This window comes from Wyeomyia smithii, chromosome 1, assembly GCF_029784165.1.
Source record: "Wyeomyia smithii strain HCP4-BCI-WySm-NY-G18 chromosome 1, ASM2978416v1, whole genome shotgun sequence".
Classification (NCBI taxonomy): Eukaryota; Metazoa; Arthropoda; class Insecta; order Diptera; family Culicidae; genus Wyeomyia; species Wyeomyia smithii.
In genome coordinates this window covers 125,513,928-125,538,482 of record NC_073694.1, presented here as the reverse complement: position 1 = coordinate 125,538,482, position 24,555 = coordinate 125,513,928, and the positions used below count along the sequence as shown (strand labels likewise).

Sequence of the window (24,555 nt, the reverse complement as noted above, 5' to 3'; positions counted from 1 at the left end):
TGTGGAGTCGCCTCCCTGGGCGTCGGTGATTGGCCACAACAGTGGCGGAACTAGACCGACGCAAAACAAGCGAAAAAAAAAAAAAAAAAAACAAAACAGCTTGAACTTTTTTTTCTCCTGTTTTATATATCAACATTTTTCATTTTTCAACAATTTTGAAAGGGGGGGGGGGGAAGTGACATGAAATGAAAATTAGATTTATATCGCTCTAATTGGCTACAACTTTTTTCCAGCTCGCCGGAAATTACCCAAATTTCGAAATTTCGGTCTCAGAGTGTATTCTTTACATGCTGTGAATTTGACAGATGTGTGTTTTGTTGCCGCCAACATGGAAGCTAAGTAAGTGAAAGGGAGAGAAACAAAATTTTAAGCACCCATGGCAAATCCGGAGCTTTTCCATCGTGAGTTGGGAAAATGCTTCACATGTGTAATTCGACCGTCTCAGGAGTTCTAAAACGGTTCAAGGACAAGTCGACGTTGGATCATAAGAGTGGCGCAGGACAAAAACCGGGTCCAACATGCGGGAAGGGAAAGTCAAAAAAAAAATTACCTATCAACCCAACAGTTCAATACGTGGTTCGGCCAAAAAGCTTGGAATTTCTCAATCATACGTCCAAAAGGCCAAGGTATGAAGTGGATTACATATGTACAAGGTTCAAAAGTTCCCAAGTCGTCATGAACGCCAGCAAACAACTGCCAAAACCCGTCCCAGATAGCCCTACACTCAAAAAATTTTTCACGTTATAATTACCGGAAAAGTTATGTGAATATTTTCCACTGTCATTTTCACGTAGATTTAACGTGATTGTCATTTGAGTTCATCATGAACTGGTGTGATGATTTATCCTATGAATCTTATGCAGTAGACATATTCATTTCATGTGAGTTTCACGTAAAATTTAACTACCGGTAAAGTGAAAAGCATTTGCTTGTCTGATAGGTTCTACGTTTTATACAACGTATACTTTTCAATTGCGGTTTCCCAAATTCTTTAGAGACTAGGAATAGTTTTCAGAAATTATCTAAATATGTTGCTTGATAAGTCGCACGGGCATGCAAAATCGCCAATTCGTAAATGAATTAAACGACAGACAAAATGGCAAAATGATATTGCGACATTCGTTGGCGATCATCACTCTTAGCTGCAACTGTTTACGTTCAGGAAATTCCTCGCAATTTGGACTAAATCTGTTAGAAATCTCGATGCCGGATTCTTATGGTTTCTCTAAAGCTCACTTATTGGGAAGTCATCGAGAAATTCCTTTCATGTTCAAAGACTGAATCAGACAACAGCTTCGACATTTTGATTTCTGTGTATTTTCGCACGGAGAGTTCACGCGATACTTCATTCTTTTTGACGTTGCCAAGTTGCATAGATGCTACGTGATAAAACATAGTATGCATGTGATTTTCACGTAGATGCTATGTTTGTCACATAAATCATGCAAAATGACAGAAAATGAATAAGTACAGGAAATTTAGTAACGATAACGTGAAAAATATTTTGAGTGTACTCAAACCTGTTGACGCAAGCAGTTGCTGTGTAATGGACGATGTCAAAGCTAACTTCGAACAACTACCAGGACAGGAGTTTTTCACTGGACAGGATAATTTTGAAGCGGAAACAAAAAGTGTCATTACATTTAAATACCCAATTTTTGCTTAAATTATCTATGATTGTTTTATTATATAGTTTTTTTTAGATAATTCCTTTTACAGATTCATTTTATATGTTGGTAAAAACGGAATGTGGCGAGTCCATTTCCAACTAAAATGATATAAAAAACAAATAAACGTGTATTAAAGTATCATATTCTACATGTATCTTACCATCTTAAAGTCTGCATGCCATATGGAAAATCAAATGTAGTATTTATAGTCAACTCATCGTTTGTGATCTCTAACGACATTTCTTTAGCCCATACTATCAATCCGCGCTCCTCAGGTGTTCCTGGAATCAAATTATCTAACGTACAGCCTAAGCATCCTCCAACAAGAATGCTGGTGCCAAGAAGCACAGATAGAGTTGAGTCAATTGTTTCATTTCCTGTTTCTATAAAATCAGGATGTTCATTGACCCAGATGCAAAGCGCCAATGGAAAGAAAATTGATAAACCGAGAATATAAAGATTTCGTGCTGAACGTAGATCAATGTATTGTAATGCTGAGAGACCAAATGCAGCAATCATCCCAAACATGACACAAAATATTCCGCCTACTACAGGATCAGGAATCATAATAAATACAGCACCGAATTTACTTAGTACACCTTGTATAACCATAATTAGAGCAGCCCATTGAATTACTCGTCGACTACCAACTTTTGTTACACCGATTGCTCCGACATTTTCCCCAAACGTATTTGTACCATTACCGGAACCCAATAATCCAGCAAGAACTGTACCTAAGCCTTCTGTAGCGATACCGCGATTAATAGCATGTAACGGAGGAGGAGGTGCATTGCACATTTGTGATACAGTTGGATAGTAACTAATAGATTCTACCGTACAAGCCAGGACACCAGCTAGCATTCCCAACACTCCGGTTAATGTTACAGTTGGCATTCCAAACTGACCTGGGTACGGTACACGAAACCAAGCGGCATTATGCAATACTTTAATCCGTATATCGGTGCGTGCAGGATGACCTTCTGGGAATATATTGGTTATTGTCAACACGGCACAAAGTGACCACATAATAATGATCGTCAAAAGTACGGGAAACAGTTTAAAGAGAGGGAACCATCCCATCTCTATTCCATGACCTTTGCGATATTGGAGAATAGGAACCTCAACCTTGGTCATTACTTGTGAAAAAAGAGTCATTAGAAAAATTGTCGCAACAGCTATACCCCAGTGTTTGGAAGCGGCTTCACTGGCATGAGAGAATAGTGTTATACCTACTAGTGACACAGTAGGAACGATTGTAAGAGGTGTTATTATTTTCAAAAGTTTGCCAACTAAACCAGTATATCCGATGAATACTTGTAAAAGAGCAGAAACAGCAATCGCTCCGGATAATTCACGCATTCTTGATTGCCACAGCTCTGTTTTGTCGTCAACTCTCATTGCACTAATTACTTCTTTGCTAGGACATTTCCATTGTGGTAAATTCAAAATTGCTAATGTTGGAACTAAAAACGATATAGTTCCTCCTTGAACGATTGGCAGTCGACATCCCCAAGTTGTCTGTAGATATGTTACAACGCCAGTAACAAAGATCATTGTTGATATGATGATTCCGCGTGCGGGATCCTCATCTTCCATACACAACGCCGGTGTTAAGATAAATGGAATTGACACAATTGCGCCAATCATTGTAAGATAATGCTGAAAAAAAGTTTATATGTTAATTATAATTTCAAAATATTAGCAATGAAGCGTACTAGCTAAATATTTCATTCTACCAATCTGAATAAGTACGGAAGATGATTTAAAGGGTCTCTGCTTGTTGACATTGATAACAAAAAACGGGGCAGCAGCACGAATTGTCATCACTTTCGGTAGAATTTTTCAAATGCTTTGACAGTTTTCGGCTGAAAATTCCGGTGTCAATAAACAATTTATAATGGTATTCGCTCTACGACACAACCCAAAGGCGCGTATTGTGTGCTTATTTTTCGGTACACATACAGTCTCATGTTTACTTCTAATCACCTTATATGTATACCTAATTGGATGTGCAGGCCTTATTGGCCCTGACACAAGTAAAAGAGAATTTTTAAAGCTGTTCTCACTTACGCGAATTCTCATATGAGCAAGATCGCGCCAAATGATCTATGGTCGAATATCGACCATTTTTGATTTGAATGAAACTTTGCACACGTATTTGGCTTAGCAAACTGAGCATTTTTCACAGATGGAGAGATTTTTTACACCCATGAGTTATGTTCTAAAAGGGCGTATGTCTTTTGGCATAGGTTGTATTCGAAGCATTGTAGCCCAGAAACCGTTGGTTGTATAGAAAAACTGTCTGAGAATGAGTTGTAGGGAATTGAAAATGCATCATGAAAAAAATTTACACTGTACAAAAATTTTGTTTTTTACCTAAAAAAATTAAAAATAAACATTAAATTTCAATTTAAAAAAAAAGAGTTGAATTATTTTTTTTTTTAAAGAAACCTGGCGTTGTTACGCAACTTTTAAAAATAAGTCAAGGATGAAGAAATGAAAAATATTTTTTTTATGGTAGATTAATTTTTTTATAAAAATTCTAATTTAAACATTTTTCAAAATATTTGTATTCTAATGATTTTAAAAGATGCAGAGAGACATTTTGAATCAAAAAGCTCTTGGTAGTTTACATTCTAAATGCATCGGTTTTCGAGTTATTTTGAATTTAAGCTCCTGTTCATACTACAGTATCTTTTGCTTAGAAACCCACTTTATTAGTAATTTAAACCAAACAAAGGTGATTCGTTATTTGAAAATACAAGTAATATTCTTGTTCTTCGGAAACCATTTTTTCGCAACCAGATACCTTTAACGCTCAGGCCCGGATTTAAGGGGGGCAAAGGGAGCAAAAGCCCCGGGCCTTCCGACACAAAGGGCCCCTCTAGTCCTGGGCCAGACTTGAAGACAGAGTGATGACCTTTTTTTTTGCTCGTCGCACCTTCCAGCGAAAAGATAAGTCATTTCAAAATTAAAAATTTTCTTACCTCTAATATTTTTAAGAATAGACGCTGCGCCAGTAGATTATTTTTGGTACTCAATCGACAAAAGCTCAAAGAATTGCGAAGAAGAGAAAATTTGAGAATTGCAGATAAAGTCACTCACCAACAAAATCGAATTGTTACTTGAAGAAGTAATTGAGCAATTTTCGCCAAGACCAGACTCCTAAGTGCATAAGGTATTTCGAATTTGATATAAATGCACATAGTTGTTAGAAATAGAGAAAAACTGATAATGTTATTTTTGTTTGATCGAATTCGTTGACCCCTCGGTCACCAAGTAGAAAAGTTGAAACTTTAATAATTCTTGATGTTTTATTTGAGCTACATCTCTGAAATTCGTTATAAAATCTACTACAAGTAGCACTTTTCTGTAAAGAGGAATGATAGGACCTTCATTTGGATAATGTTTGGCAAAAATAGATATTTCAGTATGGCCAATATTTTTGTAGAAGGTATAAAATATGAGAGACTGTAGATCGGTGTGACATCTTCGGCAAAGTTGGAGATATTGAATTATCTTCGCAAAAAAGTATGCACTCTTGAATTTTTTTAGGAAAAAAAGTTGAAATAAATTGTAATTATTATCTAAAAAAAATATTTATAAACCTAAACAACATGGAGAATTAGAAAAAAGTTAAAAATTTCAAAAAAAAAATAAATAAGTTAAAGCCAGAACGTTTTGTATGATTGATAAAATGTCTTAAGCAAAGTTGTAAATAGTAGTTGGGTCTTTCAAGGAAAAGTATACACCGTGTGACAAAAAGAACTATTAAAAAAGAACACACAAAAATATAAAAATAAAAATCATCACATTTCTACACACTGTAAGCTAACCAATAATATTTAACTGAATTAGGAGAAACATAAAATTAAAAAATCAATGGAATGGATAAACGACCGGGATGATTGATGGATCGGCTTTCTCGGTCTTGGGAATCAAACGACTAAATTATGTTTGTCTTCACGTTTCGACCTTCGGTTTTGGCCTTTTTCAAAGGTTACTATAATTATTTAGAAGAAGTACTAACAACTAACAAAAATGCATGAACTTACATTCTAGTCTGTCGTTTTTTGATAATTAACATAAATACATAATGGTCAGATTTAAAACTTATTTCTTCGGCCTATTTAAAAAAGACATATACAGTTGGATTAGCACAAACATGGATTAAACGGGTATATAATTTAAACGGAAAACACATGAAAAAATCAGAAAACACATAAAAACATTAACTAAGGCTGAAAAACTGATCTTCCTCTTATTTTAAACTATAACGGGCCATTCAAAATGGAGTGGGAGGTTTTGCGGTGAATTGTGCTATGAATCTGAAATGGTAGCATCTGTCGGATCTTGTAAGCGACTTGTGATCTGCGAAAGACGGTGTTTGCGTAAGTGTGGAGAATGCCTGCGTAAGTGGTGTTGAGATTCTCAACGTCTGTGCGGAAATTCACCGTGTTGTGTGTGTTGTAGATTCGGCACATTTCCAGAATAGGGAGATCCGTAGAACGGTAGCTACGATCGACTATTTTGGTACTGCTAAGATTGAAAGTGTGTTCGTGATCAGAGATATGCTATGTAGGAGCTGTTCTCTGCTAATTTGGATGGTGTGAGGATGCAGCTAGTTTGTTGATGTTGGATCTGTGTCCACTAATTCTAGTTTTCAAATGGTTCTTTGTCATGCCAATATACGATTTCTCACAAACACTACAAGGGATCGTATAGATGACTATCTTGGTGATGCTATCTTAACTAGCGGGTAATCTCTTTCTAGGATGCTGACAAGAATGGAAAGTACTGGTATGTTAACCATTGAACGATAGGTGATTTCAGGAGCAGCGTTGTCTTGCAGGCAGATGTTGGTGGGTAGTGTTGTCGGTTGGGAAAACCGTTGTGTTGATCTGTTTATGAGGCAGTTGATGAGAGCAGATGGGTAGCTGTTACGACGGAGGTGCTGGAAAATCGTTTGTTTTTACTGTGTTGCGGTGCTGTTGGTGGTCAGGCTGGTTACGCGATGGATGAAATTTGAGGCGACGTTTATTTTCATTGAAAGCGGGTTGAACGAATGGTAATTTTGCAGACGTCCGGATGCAATGGGCTTGGGATACCATTCTGTACTTAATGTTTGTTGTGCGGAACGAATGACCTTCGTGTCTAGGTACGGCAGGAAACCATTGGTTTCTTCTTCCATCGTGAATTGGAGGTTTGGATGAAAATATTTGAATATGCTGAGGGTGTTTTGTGTTTCTTGCTTTGGTAGAGTAGTATCAAGTTGTCCACATACTTTTTGAGAACCGGGGAAGTGAAACTTAGTTTTAGGGCTGCGTTGCATAGAAGGGTCTCCATCACAATATCGACAAGAATTGGCGATAAAGGACTACCCTTGGCGGTGCCCGTCTGTTGCAAGTAGTACTTGCCTCTGAATTTGAAATAGTTGCAAAACTCAACCATTACCAGGAGAAGATCCAAATTCATGCTGGTTTTTCCCTTTATCCTAGAAAGGTATAGCAATCACTCGCACAACCGAAAGTATAAAAGTGCTCCAAAGGGCCGAATGGCATATATCACACGACTCAGCTCGACGAGCTGAGCATTTTCTGTATGTTTGTGTATGTGTGTGTGTGCAGATTTTTATTCTCACTCCCTTTTCTCAGAGATTGCTGGACCGAATCTCATAAAATTAATGGCTAATGAAAGGTCTCGTTGTCCCATAAGACCCTGTTCAATTTTATTGTAATCGGATTTTTGGTTTAGAGGGTATGTATCAAAATGTAAATCATGAAACATCATTAGCTCAAAAACTACACAACCGATTCAAGCAAGATTGGTTTCAAATGAACGGGCTACCTTAAATACCCTTAACTTTTGAATTTTATTAAGATTGAAGTTGTGGTTCAGAAGTTATGAAAAGAAATGTGTTCTGAAGACTGTTTAATTTCACTTATGTTTCTCAGAGATGGCTGGACCGATTCTAATAAAATCAGTGTCAAATGAAAGGTCCAGTTGCCCCATAAGACCCTATTGATTTGTTTTGCAATCGGACTATTACTTGGCCTGTTATGTTTAAAAATGTGAAATCCAGCTATGAAAAAGAACATATTCCGAAGAATACTTGGACTCACTCACTTTTCACAGAGATGGCTGACTCGATTTCCACAAAATTAGTGTCAATTAATAAGTCTAGATGCCTCATAACACCCGATTGAATTTTACTGTAATCAAACTGTAACTTCGTCTGTATTGTACCGAAATGTGAAAATCACGAAACTTCATTATCTCAGAAACTACACAACCGATTTGATATATATTATTATCAGATGAGCGGGCTAGTTAAGGATCAACTGATAAATTGTGATTGAACACGTGCTTTCAAATTTTGGCTACCCTATACGTTCCCATTTCATTTGATTATAATCGAACTTAAGCAACCGTTATGTATTAAATTGTTAATAAAACAACGAAAGTCTATCATCTCAAAGATTACATGACTTATTTGAAGATAACTAGTGTCATACGAACGAGTCATCTCTCAAACTTACAAATAACAAATTTCATAACAATTTGATATGTGGCTCAAAAGTCATGGAAAGAAAAGAAATTCAAAGACTATTTAAAACTATACCTGCTTTGATCGATATAAATGGCCTCAACATAATTTAAATGTGGTATCGTACTATTTGAACGTTCCAAATTCATTGATTCCTTGCGATGCGTTTAAAGTCTGCAAATGCACGACGAATCGGCCATAGGATATGATCAAAGTCAAATAACAAATGATTCGGTCTTTCGGTGGTATTCGGTCAGTTTCAGCAGATTTTCTGGCATTAATCAGACACTGGTAAAACCCATTTTGGGAGGTGTTTAGTTATTTAGGTTGTTTTCCAGAAACTAAAAGTGGTCGTCTTTGAATTCAATATGGTGTCTAGGGTCAATGTTTGATTTATATGCATCATCTCGATTACGGAAATATCCATATTGAGTATTATTCGGACATTTTCGACTGTTTCCTAGAAGTTGCCATTTAGCAATTCAAAATGGTGCCTGAAATCAATTGTTAGCTCATTGCATCATTCTGGTTCCAGAGATACTCAATTTGGATGGTTTTTGGTTATTTTAGGCTATTTTTCACAAACCGGAAATCACCATATTGGATTTCAAAATGTTATTTAAGATAATTTCTGGCCAACCTAGAATCCAAAATCGGGTCTGTGGTCGATTTCAGCTGCTGTGTATCATTCTAGATCCGGAGATACTCATGTTAGACGGAAATCGACCATTTTTGGCTGTTTTCCAAAAACCAGAAGTTGCCATCCTACAATCCATAATGGTGTCTGAGGTCAATTTTTAGCTTCATGCAACATCCTGGCTCTGGAGATACTCATGTTGGCTGGTATTTGGTCACTTTGAGCTGTTTTTTCAGAAACCGAAAGTCGTCATTTTGGACTTTAAAATTGCCTGTGAAATTAATTTCTGTCATCTGGGCGTAATTCTGGTTCCGAAAACATTCATATTGAATGGTATTTGGTCATTTCCGGCTGTTTGCCAGACACCGGAAGTCACTATCTTAAAATTCAAGATTGTGCCTGTGATCAATTTTTAGCTTCTGTGCATCTTTCTCTCAGCTGGTCTCGAGGTACGATGCTGGCCTTACAAGCCAGTCGACGTAGGTTCGAGTCCCGGCTCGGGAGAGACTGTTAGTGTCAGTAGGATCGTAGCGCTAGCCCCGCAATTGTCCTGTACATTCAACAGTCGACTGCGAAGTCTATGTATAGTGAAACAGAAGGTCGAATTCCGATACAGAATGTAGCACCAAGGCTTTGCTTTTTTTGCTTTGCTTTTTTGCATCTTTCTAGTCCGGAGATACTCATATTTAATGGGATTAGTCCATTTCAGGCTGTTTTCCAGAAACCGGAAGTTGCCATCTTACAATTCAAAATGTTGTCTAAAATCGATTTGTGGCTCCAGTGCATCATTACGATTCCGGAAATACCCATATTGGGTGGTATATGGTCGTTTGCCGCTGTTTTTCCGAAACCGCAAGTCGCCATTTTGGATTTCATAATGGCATTTGGAGACAATTTCTGGATTTTGAACGTCATACTGGTTAAAGAAAAACTCATATTAGGTGGTATTTGGTCATTTTTAGCTGTTTTTCAGAAACCGGAAGTCGCCATCTTAAGATTCAAAATGGTATCTGTAGTCGATTTTAGCTCTTGTGTATCATTCTAGATCCGGATATTATCATATTGGGTGGAAATCGGTCATTTTTGGCTGTTTTCCAGAATCCGGAAGTTGCCATCTTACAATCCAAAATGTTGCCTGAGGTCGGTTATGGAACATATTTGTTACCACTAAAAACATTCACCTGCCAAATATGGTTCCATTTAGTTGATTAGTTCGCGAGATGTGCAGAAATTTGTGCAGAAACAAGTGCTTCCGGAAGAGGGAGGGGTGTCGAACCATTATGGACATATTTGTTACCTCTAAAAACATTCACATACCAAATTTGATTGTATTTTCTTGATTAGTTCTTGAGCTGTGCGAAATTTGTGTTTCATTTGTATGGGACCCCTCTTTTATAGAAGAGAGAGGGGTGTCAAACCATTATGCACATATTTGTTACCTCTCAAAATATTCACCTGCCAAATTCGGTTTCATTTGCTTGGTTTGTTTTTGAGTTGTGCAGAAATTTATGTTTTATCTGCATGGGACCCCTCACTTCCAGAAGAGAGAGGGTTCTCAAACTATCATAGGAAACTTTATCGGCACCAAAAACCCCTACACACAAACTTTCACGCCGATCTGTTCGGTAGTTTTCCAGCCTATATGGATCAGACAGACAGACAGACCGGACTGCATTTTTATATGTATAGATTACAACATCAATATTTTAGAACCTAAAGAGTGAATATAAATTTATTGGATTGAAGCGTTCATGTAAATCTATTTTTACTAATAAAAGTTTGAATGAGAAAGGCTGGGTCTGACCGTTAGGTGGAATAATTTAGGTTTTTCCTTTATGCTCGGCCACCGGTATATGATGGTTTGCATGATAAGGTCTTGTGGCACGTTCGAACGATACGATGACGTAATCCGGAGGGAGCGTGATGATGTTGATATATCTCGCGCATTCAAAACTATCGAAAATTTATTAGTTTATTTATTTATTTATTTATTTATTTATTTACTACTACTGCCAACAGACATAAAATAACATGTCCTAATGGCTACTAATATAGAAGTCGACGGAACAGTAACAAAAATTTCGAGCGTATAACACTAAACCTTCCAGTTGGTCTTGAGGTACGATGCTGGCCTAACAAGCCAGTCGTTGTAGGTTCGAGACTGTTAGTGTCAGTAGGATCGTAGCGCTAGCGAAGTCTGTGTATAATAAACAGAAGGTCAAGTTCCGAATCGGAATGTAGCAGCTTTGCTTTGCTAACACTAAACGATAAATGATAATCAAAGGGCTTGTGATACTCTGTTGAAAGCGCGTTGTCTACCGGTGATGGCACTATTAGAGCTGTAGTTGGTTCGACGAAAGGGCAATTGCAATTCTGGCATCCTTCGCAGAGTTCTAGTGCGGGCATTCAGGTTGATTTGGCGAAGAATGGCAGGGCAGTAAACTCGTGATGTCAGGATATCTGATACTAGCATAGCACTCGCTGTTTGTCGGCGTAGTTGGAGAGTGTCGATCTGAAGAAGCTGACAGCGATCCTCGTACCTAGTATTACGCATAGGTTGCCGCCAGGGGAGCGTTCGAAGGGCATAACGTACAAACCGCCGCTGGATCTTTTCGGTTCCGATGGATAGCATTGTTATAGTGAGGGATCCAGACCGTTGAACAGTACTCCAGTGAAGACCGAACCAGCGAACAGTAGAGCGTGACTAAACAGTGGATATTTTTGAAATCACGCGTCATTCGGAAAATAAGTCCCAGTTGTCTGGAAGCTTTCGCTACGATGAAAGATATATGTTGTTTAAAGGTGAGTTTTTCATCCAGAAGCACTCCGAGGTCCTTGATGAATTCGACTCATTGTATTGGAGAACCGTTAAGGATGTAATCAACATGTAGTGGCCGGAGTTTTCTAGTGAACGTGATCACGGAGCATTTGGATGGGTTGAGTGTCATTCGATTCAACTCGCACCAGTTGGCGAATATGTTAAGTTGTTGCTGAAGAAAAGTGGTGTCGGTGGTATGTTTTATTTTGTTGAAAAGTTCCAAATCATCGGCGAATGCTAGACGAGGGCATTTTACGGAGTAATGAACGTCGTTGAAATAAAGCAGGAATACTAGTGGGCCAAGATGACTGCCTTGGGCGATCCTGGAAGTTACTGAAAACGATTGGGAGATTTCGTCGTCGATTTTAACACTCAGCGTACGTCCCATTAGATAGGATTCTAACCAGCTCAAAAGGTGGCCGCTGAAGCCTTCAAATCTTCAAATACAACATCTTGAGAACATTTTCACAAATTTTCATAAAGATCTGAGTAATAGGAAGAAAGTTAGAGCGATTGCAGCGCGCCTCACCACGGCCGCATAAGCTAAACTTGAAACTTTACACGCGATTATCTCGGAATAGTGTTTTCCGAAAAATGACTTTGCCGTGATCCTGATTGCGGGAAAACTACTGAACCGATTTCCTTCATCTTTTTTTTTAATTTCCGTTATTAAATTTGCCGGTCCTTGAACGATCGCTTTTTGAAACATACAGTTACATTTTACCGCAAAAAAAAATTTAATGCAATTTTTAGCGCTCAAAACGTGCATTTTTTGGGAAAAACGTTCCCGTTTGCACTGAAAACAAAATACTCATAAAAGCGATCGTTCAAGGACCCGGCACACTTCTAAACTAATGAAATAATATGAGTTTTTTGATTGCGGTTAACCCGCTGAGTCTCTTTCAGGATCACCGCAAGCCTCTGCAAAAAAAAGCGTTTCGGGGAAACAGTAACTCCAGTAATAATAAGTATATCTCAAAATCAAACGTATTTTTTTGTTGTTGATAAACTGTACTTTAAGAAAAATATCACTTTGATGTAATGAAAATGGTGCTATGCACTTAAAAATAAATTCAAACTTCCCTCATTTTTCTCGACCAAAAAGGTATATAACCCCTAACAAACCATCATAGTCAGCTCGACGAAAATTCAATCGAGTCGAGTTTGATAAGAACGGGGGATCGATACTGTATCGATTCTCAAGAGACAGTACAAGAGCCGGGTGGTGAGGTACGCTCTTAACAAGAGGGTCGGGTGTTGCGATCTTGCACAGTTTTCTCGTTGGACGTGCGCAGAATCGTTTCCAGGTTGGCAATGAGGTGGTACAACGGAATCTGACAATGTCATGAATGGGGAACACGAATTTTGGATCTAGACTCAGCAAAGTGGCCATTTCTGCTGGGATGGGAATCTGTGTGGCATTAAGGATGGCTCGCTCATTAATGGTGGGTTTTGCATACGGTAGTGTACTCGCTTGCTACAACAAACGTTCGATCTTAAATTCTGTTTTGACGTGGGACTACGTCTTTCTTCACTATACTAAGGTACATTCTGGGAAAACGGGATTGAACATGTAACGTTTTTGGTTGGCGGAATGGAAGATTTTAGATGCTAATAGCGCTCAAACAACTGTTACGATTTCAATAGTTAATATACCGTTGGAAAGCTAAAACATACGATATTTGTATAACGTGATAATTTTAGTTACCATTTTCTTATTACTCCGTGAAAATTGCGGGAAAGTTTGAAGGTCGAATATCCACATACATTTGTCATACGATTGGTATATTTCCCTAACGCAGACTTCAAAAACATAGACGAAATGATTTCACGCATTCAGTCATTGGCTAGCAATGCCAGCCAATTGGCATCGCATTCATCACCCAACGTAAGCGACGAAGAAAGAAAGCAGAGATGCTTCCACGTGATTGGTTCTTCCCCCAATCACCCAAGTTTCCCACACTGAGTGATGCTATAAAAGGACATACCGTGTTGAGAGAAGCTCATTCCCTGGTCGACCGTCAAAGCAAACAGTTCGGCTTCCCTTCGATCTGAGTTGGACCCCACCAGTGGTAATCTAATTCAGATATCGTTGTTGGAATGCAGCCCGAAACTGGACGTAATCGGCGCTGGGGACCATTGGAAGCCGTTGGAAGGGACCGTTGGAAGACTGGGAAGCCGTTTGGATGCTGCCGATAGTAATTTGTGTAGGTATAGTGTGTCGTATACCAAGTGTGTGTGTATCTGAGTAGCGTTAGCGTGTGTGTAAGTAGCGTGTGTGTGTGTGTAAGTAGCGTGTGTGTGTGTAAGTAGCGTGTGTGTGTGTGTGAGTAGCGTGTGTGTGTGAGTAGCGTGTGTGTGTGTGTGTGAGTAGCGTGTGTGTGAGTAGCGTGTGTGTGTGTGTGTGAGTAGCGTGTGTGTGTGAGTAGCATGTGTGTGTGAGTAGCGTGTGTGTGTGTGAGTAGCGTGTGTGTGTGTGTGAGTTGCGTGTGTGTGTGAGTAGCGTGTGTGTGTGAGTAGCGTGTGTGTGTGAGTAGCGTGTGTGTGTGAGTAGCGTGTGTGTGTGTGTATGTGTGTTTGTACGTATGTGAGTAGCGTGTGTGTATGTGAGTAGCGTGTGTGTGTATGTGAGTAGCGTGTGTGTGAGTAGCGTGTGTGTGTGTGAGTAGCGTGTGTGTGTGTGTGTGTGAGTAGCGTGTGTGTGTGTGAGTAGCGTGTGTGTGTGTAAGTAGCGTGTGTGTGTGAGTAGCGTGTGTGTGTGTGAGTAGCGTGTGTGTGAGTAGCGTGTGTGTGTGTGTGTTAGTAGCGTGTGTGTGAGTAGCGTACGTGTGTGTGTGTGTGTGTATGTATGTGAGTAGCGTGTGTTCGTATGTGAGTAGCGTGTGTGTATGTGAGTAGCGTGTGTGTGTATGTGAGTAGCGTGTGTGTGTATGTGAGTAGCGTGTGTGTGTGTGTGTGTGTGAGAGAGAGAGAAGCGTGTGTGTGTGTGTGAGTATCGTGTGTGTGTGAGTAGCGTGTGTGTGTGTGAGTAGCGTGTGTGTGTGAGTAGCGTGTGTGTGTGTGAGTAGCGTGTGTGTGTGAGTAGCGTGTGCGTGTGAGTAGCGTGTGTGTGTGAGTAGCGTGTGTGTGTGTGAGTAGCATGTGTGTGAGTAGCGTGTGTGTGTGAGTAGCGTGTGTGTGTGAGTAGCGTGTGTGTGTGTGAGTAGCGTGTGTGTGTGAGTAGCGTGTATGTGTGTGTGTGAGTAGCGTGTGTTTGTGTTTTTTTTTTCGTTCATGGATTGTTGTGTATGATATTTCACGTTTGGTGTGTGTTATATACTATGGCTATGGTAGAATTAAATCTTTACACCCACAATAGTCCCACGCCAAGCCTACGTTTGTGCACTCAAGCACATACCCTTTAACTTTTGATACGCAATTTTATATCTCGTGACTGTACAGATTGTATTTGGGTTTGAGAAAACTGTGAGCGAAAGTTTTCTCTATGTCGGCGGCTTCTATGCTATTTTTGGTGTTCTGCAGATCCTTTTTAAGAATACCTATTTTATAGAAGGTGTGCTGAATTTCAATGTTCAGTGTGGATTTTCTAAACCGTTCAACTGTCCTATGTAATTTATGTGTAAACGGGCTCCTGTCCCCGAGAAGTGGATGTATGCATCTGGTGGGGTCGCGATGTGAGCAGAAAATACATCAGTGCGTCGGCACTTGATAAGAAAATTCTCTCTAACGACCATGTTACAACGACAACACTACCCACCATCATCTGCTTGCAAAACAACGCTGCTCCTTAAATCCCCTACCGTTTAATGGTTAACATACCAGTACTAAACTCCATTCTTGTCATCAAAACAACCCGAAACTTTATAGTTTATAATAATAGGATGAGCAGTTTTTTAGCCTAAGTGATTTTCCCCAAGTTATGTATGTGTTTTCTGTTTAAATTATATACCCATTTAACTCATGTCTGTGCTAATCCAACCGTATATATTTTTTTTAAATGGGACGAAGAAATAAGTTTTAAATTCGACCAATATGTATCTGAAATGTATATGTTAATTATCAAAAAACGACAGACTAGAGTGTAAGTTCATGCATTTTTGTTAGTTGTTAGTACCTACTTGTATTACTTGTAATTTAAATTATAGCAACCTTTAATAAAGGCCTAAACCGAAGGTTGAAACGTAAGGACAAACATAATTTAGTCGTTTGATTCCCAAGACCGAGAAAGCCGATCCATCTCCATAAAAAATTAAAATATATCAAAAAACGTAGTTGCTGAGTAATACTAGTTTAAAGATAACTTTTTGAGTAAAATCTGACTTCTCTCGATCCGGGAATGGGTTAAGAGAGACCTTGATCTGGAAGGTCGAAAAATAATGATAATGATCATCATCATCATCATCAAACAGTCCCAAGCCGTGATGTTGCCTTTGCTGTACGTAAGAGTCGTCTCCATTTCACTCGGACCATGGCTGCAGTTCGCCAGCTCTGCAGTCTGCGTAAGGTCCGCAGGTCGTCTTCCACCTGACCGATCCACCTTGCCCGCTGTGTACCTCTCCGTCTCGTCCCTGACGGATTGGCTTCAAGAACCATCTTTACCGGACTGTCGTCCGAAATCCTTACAACATGCTCAGCCCACCGCAACCTGCCTATCTTAGCGGTGTGGACGATAGATGGCTCCCCAAGCAGCTCCTGCAGTTCGTAGTTCATTCCCCTTCTCCACACTCCGTTTTCCATCTGCAGTCCACCGAAGATGGTACGCAACACCTTCCGCTCGAAGACGCAAGGGTGCGTTGGTCCTCCACAAGCATAGCCCATGTCTCATGCCCGTAGAGGACTACCGGTCTGATCAGCGTCTAGTAGATGGTTAACTTGGTGCGGCGACGAATTGTACTCGATCGGAGCGTCCTCCGGAGACCAAAGTATGCACGATTTCCTGCCATAATGTGCCGTTGAATTTCTTTGCCGGTATCGTTGTCGGCAGTTACCAGTGAGCCCAGATACACGAACTCGTCGACCACCTCAATTTCATAACCACCAACTTGAACTTGAGGTGGGAGGTTAGCACTATCTTCTTGTGAACCTCTTCCTTTCATGTACTTCGTCTTCGATGCATTGATGACCTGTCCAATCCGTTTAACTTCAGCCTTTAGTCCGATGTAGGTATCCGCTATCTTCACAAAGGTCCGAGCTACAATGTCGATATCGTCAGCGAAACCAAACAGTTGAACCGACTTTTGGAATATCGTGCCACTCGTGTTAATCCCCGCTTCTCTAATGACACCTTCTAGGGCAATGTTAAACAGTAGGCACGAGAGACCATCACCTTGCCTTAGGCCTCTTCGGGTTTCGAAGGGGCTCGAAAGTGCCCCCGATACTCGAACTACACACATCACTCGATCCATCGTCGCTTTGACCAACCGCGTCAGTTTGTCCGGAAATCCGTAGTCGTGCATAATTTGCCACAGCTGGTCCCGATCGATTGTGTCGTACGCCGATTAAAAATCGATGAACAAGTGATATGTGGGCACGTTATATTTTAATGATAATGATATGATAATGGATCGTAATGCATTTTTGGATGTTAAAAGTAAAGTGAAGTATTCAGGTATTTTGGTTATTGATAAAGGTACAGTACTGGACAAAAAGAAGTACGCACCCACTATCCTAATGTTGAACTTCCTGTATCTTTTTTAATATAAGGTATATGAACTCGATGAATTCGGATAAGTTGTAGTATTTCCAATATACTAACGATTGGTATAATAATTTTGTCAAAGAATTGCATATTAAATTCACACTTCAGCATAATTGTAATTAAGCTCTATTTTCGCTTGGTCAAAATAAAGTACGTATTCTTTATATCATCATCAGTTTACTATTTCTCAGCTCGAATAATTTATTTTTAATTGTGTGCTACTCCTCGTAAGTCCAATAATATTCCTATTGCTGCAGAAAAACGTCGAAACAATGTGTTTGATTATTTGTTTATCATTATTAGTGCGCGGTACAATCGGATAAGATGGGAAAAAAGCAAATTTCCGTAGATATTCGTAAACTTATAGTTAACAACCGTCAGGAAGGTCTTTCTTATAGCTAAATTGCTCGAAAATACGATTTAAGTGAAGCAGGAGCACGAAAAATATGCAAAAAGCATGGAGAACTGGGAAGCGTAGCCGATCGGACCAGTAGAGGAAGGAAGCGGAAAACTACAACTAGCGATGATCGCCGAATTTCTCGAGAAGTGGCAAAAAACCCTTTCGCTACTAACCGAGTGATTCGTGAAAATGCTGATTTAAATATATTTGAACAAACTGTGCGCAGAAGACTACAGGAAATGGGTTATAAAAGTGGATTTGCCCAACGACGACCTTTGATTCGAAAGGTTAACAGGTTTGTTTACTCCGTATTCAGCATACATTTTTGGCTGAGGTTTATTTCTGCAGGATCAAACGCCTCAAATTCGCTCAAAAATACATCGACAAGCCGATAGAGTTCTGGAAACAGGTTATCTGGAGCGATGAAAGTAAGTTTGAACTCTTTGGCCACAAACAACGAGCACGAGTTTGGACGAAACCTGGTGAGAAACTTGCCGATATAAATATTTAGAAGACGGTCAAGCACGGAGGTGGCAGTATCATGGTGTGGGGGTGCTTTGCTTGGTCTGGTGTTGGTAATATTGAGAAAATTGATGGCATAATGACGGCAGACTATTACTTCAGCATTTTAAAGAGAAATCTTACAGAGTCGGCGCGAAAGGTTGGCTTAGAGAAGAAGTTCACTTTTCAACAAGACAATGATCCTAAGCATACCGCCCACAAAACCACTGCGTATTTCCGTGCTTCACGTATCAAGCTATTGGAATGGCCATCACAAAGCCCGGACTTAAAGCCGATAGAAAATTTGTGGTCGATTTTGGATCAAAATGTCGACAAGGGAGATGTCACAAACCACGACAAACTGTTTGAAGCTTTGGAAAAAGCTTGGACAAATATCGACTCCCAACATATTAAAAACCTCGTTGAAAGTATGCCTCGACGCCTGCAATCCGTGATTGAAGCTAAAGGTGGCCAAACTAAACACTAAAATTAAAATACTACAAGGTATACAGCCCTAGGGTTGTATGAAATGGTGACGTGGGACTAAACACTGTAACTAGTTGTTTTTTTGTTACAAAATATACAGAGTATGCAGCCAGAATCAATGTGTTCGCTCAGCGACTGTATGTATTTTTATTTTCAGCCTCCCCTAGAAATCAATTTTTAAAATATATTGAACAACACTCGAAAGAATAACGCTTATATTTGGCGTTATTATGCCTGAAGTATTATTTTGTGCAAACAACATGTATTTGACAAGGCACAAGCATATTGTGCTTGTTGAAGAAGCACCAAGAATTTCTCGTAATACGTCAAAGTCAGAATTAACCCTACATCTTCAAAAACCAAATCCAATAATACTTACGTTATCATAATGAATGGTTTTGTCTTATTCAACTCTGATTAAATCAAATCTATAATAATGATCTTACTTTCAAAATAATATGAAGGCCCTTACAAAGGTTTATTAATTGACAAACATAAGAAGATATTTTAAACAAAATTATTAACAAGTTCCAACAAAAAAATCGTAGCAATCAACAATTCCATTTTTATTTTTTTTCTTGACAATTTTTTTCATTTGCTTACAACTACATTCGCTATATTACGAAGACAGGTAATATACGTTTATTATGGTAAAGTTTAGAACAATAATATATCATCTAACAATTTTGAAATGTAGAAAGAGATTCTGTATGAATCTTAGTAAATAAACAAAAAAATCACAAGCATTCGCAGGCTCCAACTCTTCTATAAATGTATATATTTAGGAATTTACTCTTTCGATATTATCCGGTCACGATTATTTAGTGAATATCGAAGATGAAATTAAATAAATATCCGTTGCAAAAAATTACAATTCTTGTTGAGTAATTTATGGTAATCATATTTATGAGATGAACTTTCAATCACTATCAACAGCAGCATTGCACTTTTCCGCGATTGCATACGAATAGAAATGTACGAACAAAAGTGTACCACTGCAATACTAATAGTACCGCTGCAGTACGAATAGAAGTGTACCGCTGAAATGTACGAATAGAAGAGTACCACTGCAATTATAGACGACGAGAGACCTGCGGTTCTTTACTCCACTGGTACTGTTGCTTTTACCGGCATGTTTTCTTTCAAGACATCAGTTTTTATTAGGTTCTTCAGAACTCAACACGCAGGTTTAGAAATCGCTCAAGGATGGGTATTGTTTCAAACTTTTAGGAAAACTTTTACCTTCGAGACATCATATTAGTCTAAGCTCATGGAAGCAAAAATAAATTGACCTATTGGGACGGGGAGACTCTGTCAATTTCTATTTCGATATTGATACAGAGAATATCACAGGGAACGGATGGTGTCCATTCACGTCGTCTGTGCTAGGAATGCTCTCATGTAATTGGTTCATTATTCGCGTAAATTTGTTATTGAAACTTTTTATCAATTTCACCGCTTAGCAATGAAATTAGAGTGATAATTAGCATATTACAAAATTGTTATACATTTTATCTATCCAACAACATATTGGTTATTGTTATCCATCATTTGGTTATGCTGTTATTAACGTTTGAAATCTGACGCAACATTTGCCCGTTTCATTTCCAATTTAACAGAATGCATCCCAGTATAGTAAACAAAGACGTAGTCCCACGTCAAAAAATCAGTTTGAACGTTGAATCACTATAATGCGTACTTTATTTTGTCCACAAGAAAAATGACAATTTCCAAATATAAGCTCTTTTTATGTTTATATGTCGTTCTTATGTCGCTTTATCTAACATTTTTCGAAAGTACACCTCCAGTACTGTCTTTTTTAGAGCACTTTGATTATCCATCTGCCTTAGATTCTACCTAAATCAAGAAAGTTTGAACATATCACAGGTGCGTACTTTTTTTTGTCCAGTACTGTATATTTGAAGGTGTTCGTACATGTCGTAGATGCAAATATAGTGAGTATTACATTGCTGGCAGCTGGGAACGTGTACCTAATATCATAGACTAAAGAAACATAGATATCCAAGTTGGGCTTCGCTGCATATAAACTCAAGGCAACACTATAAAGCTTGCCACCTGTAAGCCGTTAGGTGAGTTAACCGTATCCACATGGAAAAATATCATGGTACTTTTTATGGTACTTCAACCAAATGTGGTCTAGATAATTTGCAACTTCAATTTATTACAACAATACTAAAAAGCAAATCTAAAAAGCGTAATTTTCATAAATTGGCGTGAGTCGCAAAATGTAAACATCTCAAAAATACTATTGGTAAAGGTAACGCAGAGAAAATACTACAAGGTATACAGCCCTAGAGGTTGTATTAAATGGTGACGTAGGACTAAATGTATACATAATATGCTGCGATAAATTGTTCATAGGCAACACTACCGTTTTTATTTGATGGTCGTTATTGTAAAACTAACGATGCATGAATACATGAAAATTTTACACTAGTAGTGGTTGCGAAAATTCTCATAACTCTCATCTTCAAGTTGCTGCCGTATGCAGAATAAAAGTAACATGCTCCGCATTGCCTGGAAGTTGACTCGTATGCAGCTCTCGTTTCTCAATGCCGCGTACCTCTAACAGCTATACTCCACTCGCAGTTGTGTGACGAACTAGACTGAAGCTGAATTTTCTACACGCAGTCTTTTGTATCGAGTTCAGCGTAGATTTGTGCCATTAAGGCGTGGCCACACAGCTTAGAGAAAGAGGAACAAACCAAAACACCTTCGATACTACTGAGTGATTTTCATAAGCATCAAAAGAAAGTTTTTGCTTTCCCGATGCGGAAATCACTCTGGTTCTTAGATAAACTAATTTTCGTTACTAATATATGACTGATAACGGTGTTCGAGTGGACACAAACAAACAATTAAACCGGAAATCACTCAATTTAGCAGTGAAAATTCTTGAAATGAGGGTTATATCTTGCTGTGATAAACTATTCTTAGGCAACACTACCGTTTACCTTTGGTGCGCCCTGGTCGTTATTGTAAAAATGATTATTAAGAAATAGATGAACATTTCACACTAGGAGTAGAAAATTCTCATAACTCTTATCTTCAAGCATTTATAGTTCTGAAAAGAACCGATTCCATAATTTTCAGCTAGAAATGTGTGCTATAGAGCGCTAATGATCGCACCATGACCGGTAGTATTGAATATTTTGTTGGCCGCGCATAAAATTTGCTCTCCGCTGTACCCTCCAGCAGCTGTGCCAGCAAAATATCCTGCAGCGTACAATGGTTATTGTTGCTGCCGTGTGCAGAATAAAGGTAACATGCTCCGCGGTGCCTGGAAGTTGACTCGTATGCAGCTCTCGTTCCTCAACGCCGCGTACCTCTAACAGCTATACTCCATTCGCTATTGTGTGACAAACTAGACTAAAGCTGAATTTTCTACACGCAATCTTTTGTATCGAGTTCAGCGTAGATTTTTGCCATTAAGGCGTGGCCACACAGCTTGGAGAAAGAGGAACAAACCAAAACACTTTGTTGAGTCAAAATATGTAGGCAGTGGAATTTATTTCGCCCATGTTATTGTTATCTGTGCTCGGGAAGCAAGCCAATAACGAGGGAAATATATGGGAAAGCTTGACCTTGGAACTTTTCACTTTTTTCCAACATTAAGCAATAAAGCAACAATGTTGAACATTATATCAAAAAATTGTTACACATTTTATCTATCCACCGACATATAAATGACTAAGATGCATTAAGTCGTTCGCTCGCTATAAACGTTTGAAATCTGACGCAACATGTGCCAGTTACATTTTCAATTTCACGAAGTGTAATCTAGTATAGAAAACAAAGAACTAGTCCTGCGTCAAAAATTGCTTCACATTCACTTCATTTTGTTTTATAATGTTTAGGTTGTACTTTGCGTACGTGAATTTTGACGAAATATTGTATGCCATGCTTCACTACTAGACGTAAGTGAATTTTGAAGATATTAAGAGATTTTATTAGTCTCTTAACGATTTTCAATTCGACACAAAATCTTGAATCACCAGCTGATAGCAAAGCCTTACACTAAGACGTATGTAGGTATTACGTCTGACATCATGACTTTTGAAAAGAGCGTATTTACTTCTGTTTCAAGCAATGCGATGTATACTTCATTTTTGATAAAAACTCATTTAGTTTCAAACATAATTAGAATGTAAAATGTAAAACCTTAGTTAAAAATAGGTCTATGAAAATGATTGCCCTTTTAATGAAATTTCACTACTCAATTGATCTTTCTTCCTTATTAGGCTAGAGCTTTTACTCTCAAAACAAATAACAATCACGTTGCCAAGATAATTGGGAATATTTTAAATTGTTCTGACAATGTCAAGTACTTGAGAATAATTCACGATAAAAACTAGCTTTCTAAGAGCACTCATAAACTCACTGTTGTCCAAACATTAGAAGAGATCTCAAATGAAATTATTACCAACTTTCGGCAAACATTGTGGCAAAAGCACGACGAAATTCTTGACAAAAAGGTTTAAATCACTACGAACCATAAGCGTTAATTGCAATAGCAAATAATTACAAACAAACACTATAGCACCTCTCTAGCAATCAAATTCTGAAATAATTGGATGTTTTTGTAGTTTATTATATATTAAATATTGAAAATAAAAAAAAATCTTTTCTTTGAAGGTCATCATTAATGAAGAATCACACAAAATAATACACTGACAATTCATTAAGTTACACTTAACTTAAGTTACAAACAAAATAAGATAGCCGAGTATAGATTATTCGTACATACCTGCAGTGCCATGAATATACTCAAGTACCATGGTGGTAAGTCATCAATCCCATAGTTAACGTTCGTTTTAGCCTTCATTGCCTCCATTTGGTTAAATTTTATATGTAGCACATTCCAATAGTATTAAGACCTACCGAAGAAACGGTTTAGCTCTGTTACCAATAAATGTAACGGAAGATTGGATATACCCACTGCAATGCTATGTTTCTGCGAAGTACCTAGTACAAACTGAAAATGTACTAGTAATTTTGTCTATTTAAAATCGACACCTTTTGGTACACCCTGAATCTGATTGATATATCAACAAAGAAAATTCTTACTGTTAGCACATGTTAGTATTTCTAGATCGTCATAAAATCAGAACCCGTAAGCTAAAAAGTGAAATTAACAAGAACACTTTTCAAAATATTTATTGAATCGCCGAACTGAAATAGATTGTTACAAAAATATCATTTCCGAAAAAAGTAGCATAAACTATATTTTATTAAGCACCCTGCATTATAAGTGCAAGATCTGTGATAAATCCATTGCAGTGGAACGTGCAATTTTATATTATAGGTTGTAATCATAAACAAACTGTTTACAGATAGATTTGATAAAAGATGAAGAATAAACATCGTTCTTGGTAAAGCAAAAAGCAACACCTTGGTGTTACATTCCACTATCAGAACTTGACCTACTGTTTATTATTTATAAGCGGCCAGCTATTTCTTCCCGCTGGTCTCGAGGTACGATGCTGGTCTAACAAGTCAATCATTGTATGTTCGAATTCGTGCTCGGGAGAGATTGTTAGTGTCAGTAGTTAAAATCGTAGTGTCATAGCGCTAGTGCCGCAATTTTTGTATGTACTCGACAGTTAGCCACGAAGTCTGTGTATAACAGAAAGTCAAGTTCCGATAGCGGACAGTAACACCGAGCTTTTTCCTTTGCTCTGCGGCCAACTATTCTAATGAGCGCTAACGATCCTATTGACACTGACAGTCTTTTACGATAGCGGACAGTAACACCGAGCTTTTTGCTTTGCTCTGCG

The 24,555-nt window shown here is 38.4% G+C and overlaps 1 protein-coding gene across 3 annotated transcripts; it reads right to left on the bottom strand.

The window, feature by feature from the left end:
* Window positions 1-1,331: 1,331 nt before the first annotated feature.
* LOC129730325 (solute carrier family 23 member 2) lies at window positions 1,332-23,834 on the bottom strand. Of its 3 annotated transcripts, none has more exons than XM_055689609.1 (4): window positions 23,714-23,834; window positions 23,526-23,655; window positions 1,831-3,329; window positions 1,339-1,768 (listed from the first exon to the last, which is right to left on the bottom strand). In XM_055689609.1, exons 2-4 carry the CDS (start codon window positions 23,610-23,612, stop codon window positions 1,714-1,716), a joined length of 1,641 nt encoding a protein of 546 aa, XP_055545584.1. In that variant the 5' UTR covers window positions 23,613-23,655; window positions 23,714-23,834; the 3' UTR covers window positions 1,339-1,713. The 3 variants fall into 3 exon arrangements, with proteins under 3 accessions (XP_055545592.1, XP_055545584.1, XP_055545577.1); XM_055689602.1 differs by having other exon boundaries at window positions 1,340-1,768; window positions 23,718-23,821; XM_055689617.1 differs by lacking the exons at window positions 23,526-23,655; window positions 23,714-23,834 and adding an exon at window positions 3,386-3,575 and having other exon boundaries at window positions 1,332-1,768.
* Between the last annotated feature and the right edge of the window lie 721 nt (window positions 23,835-24,555).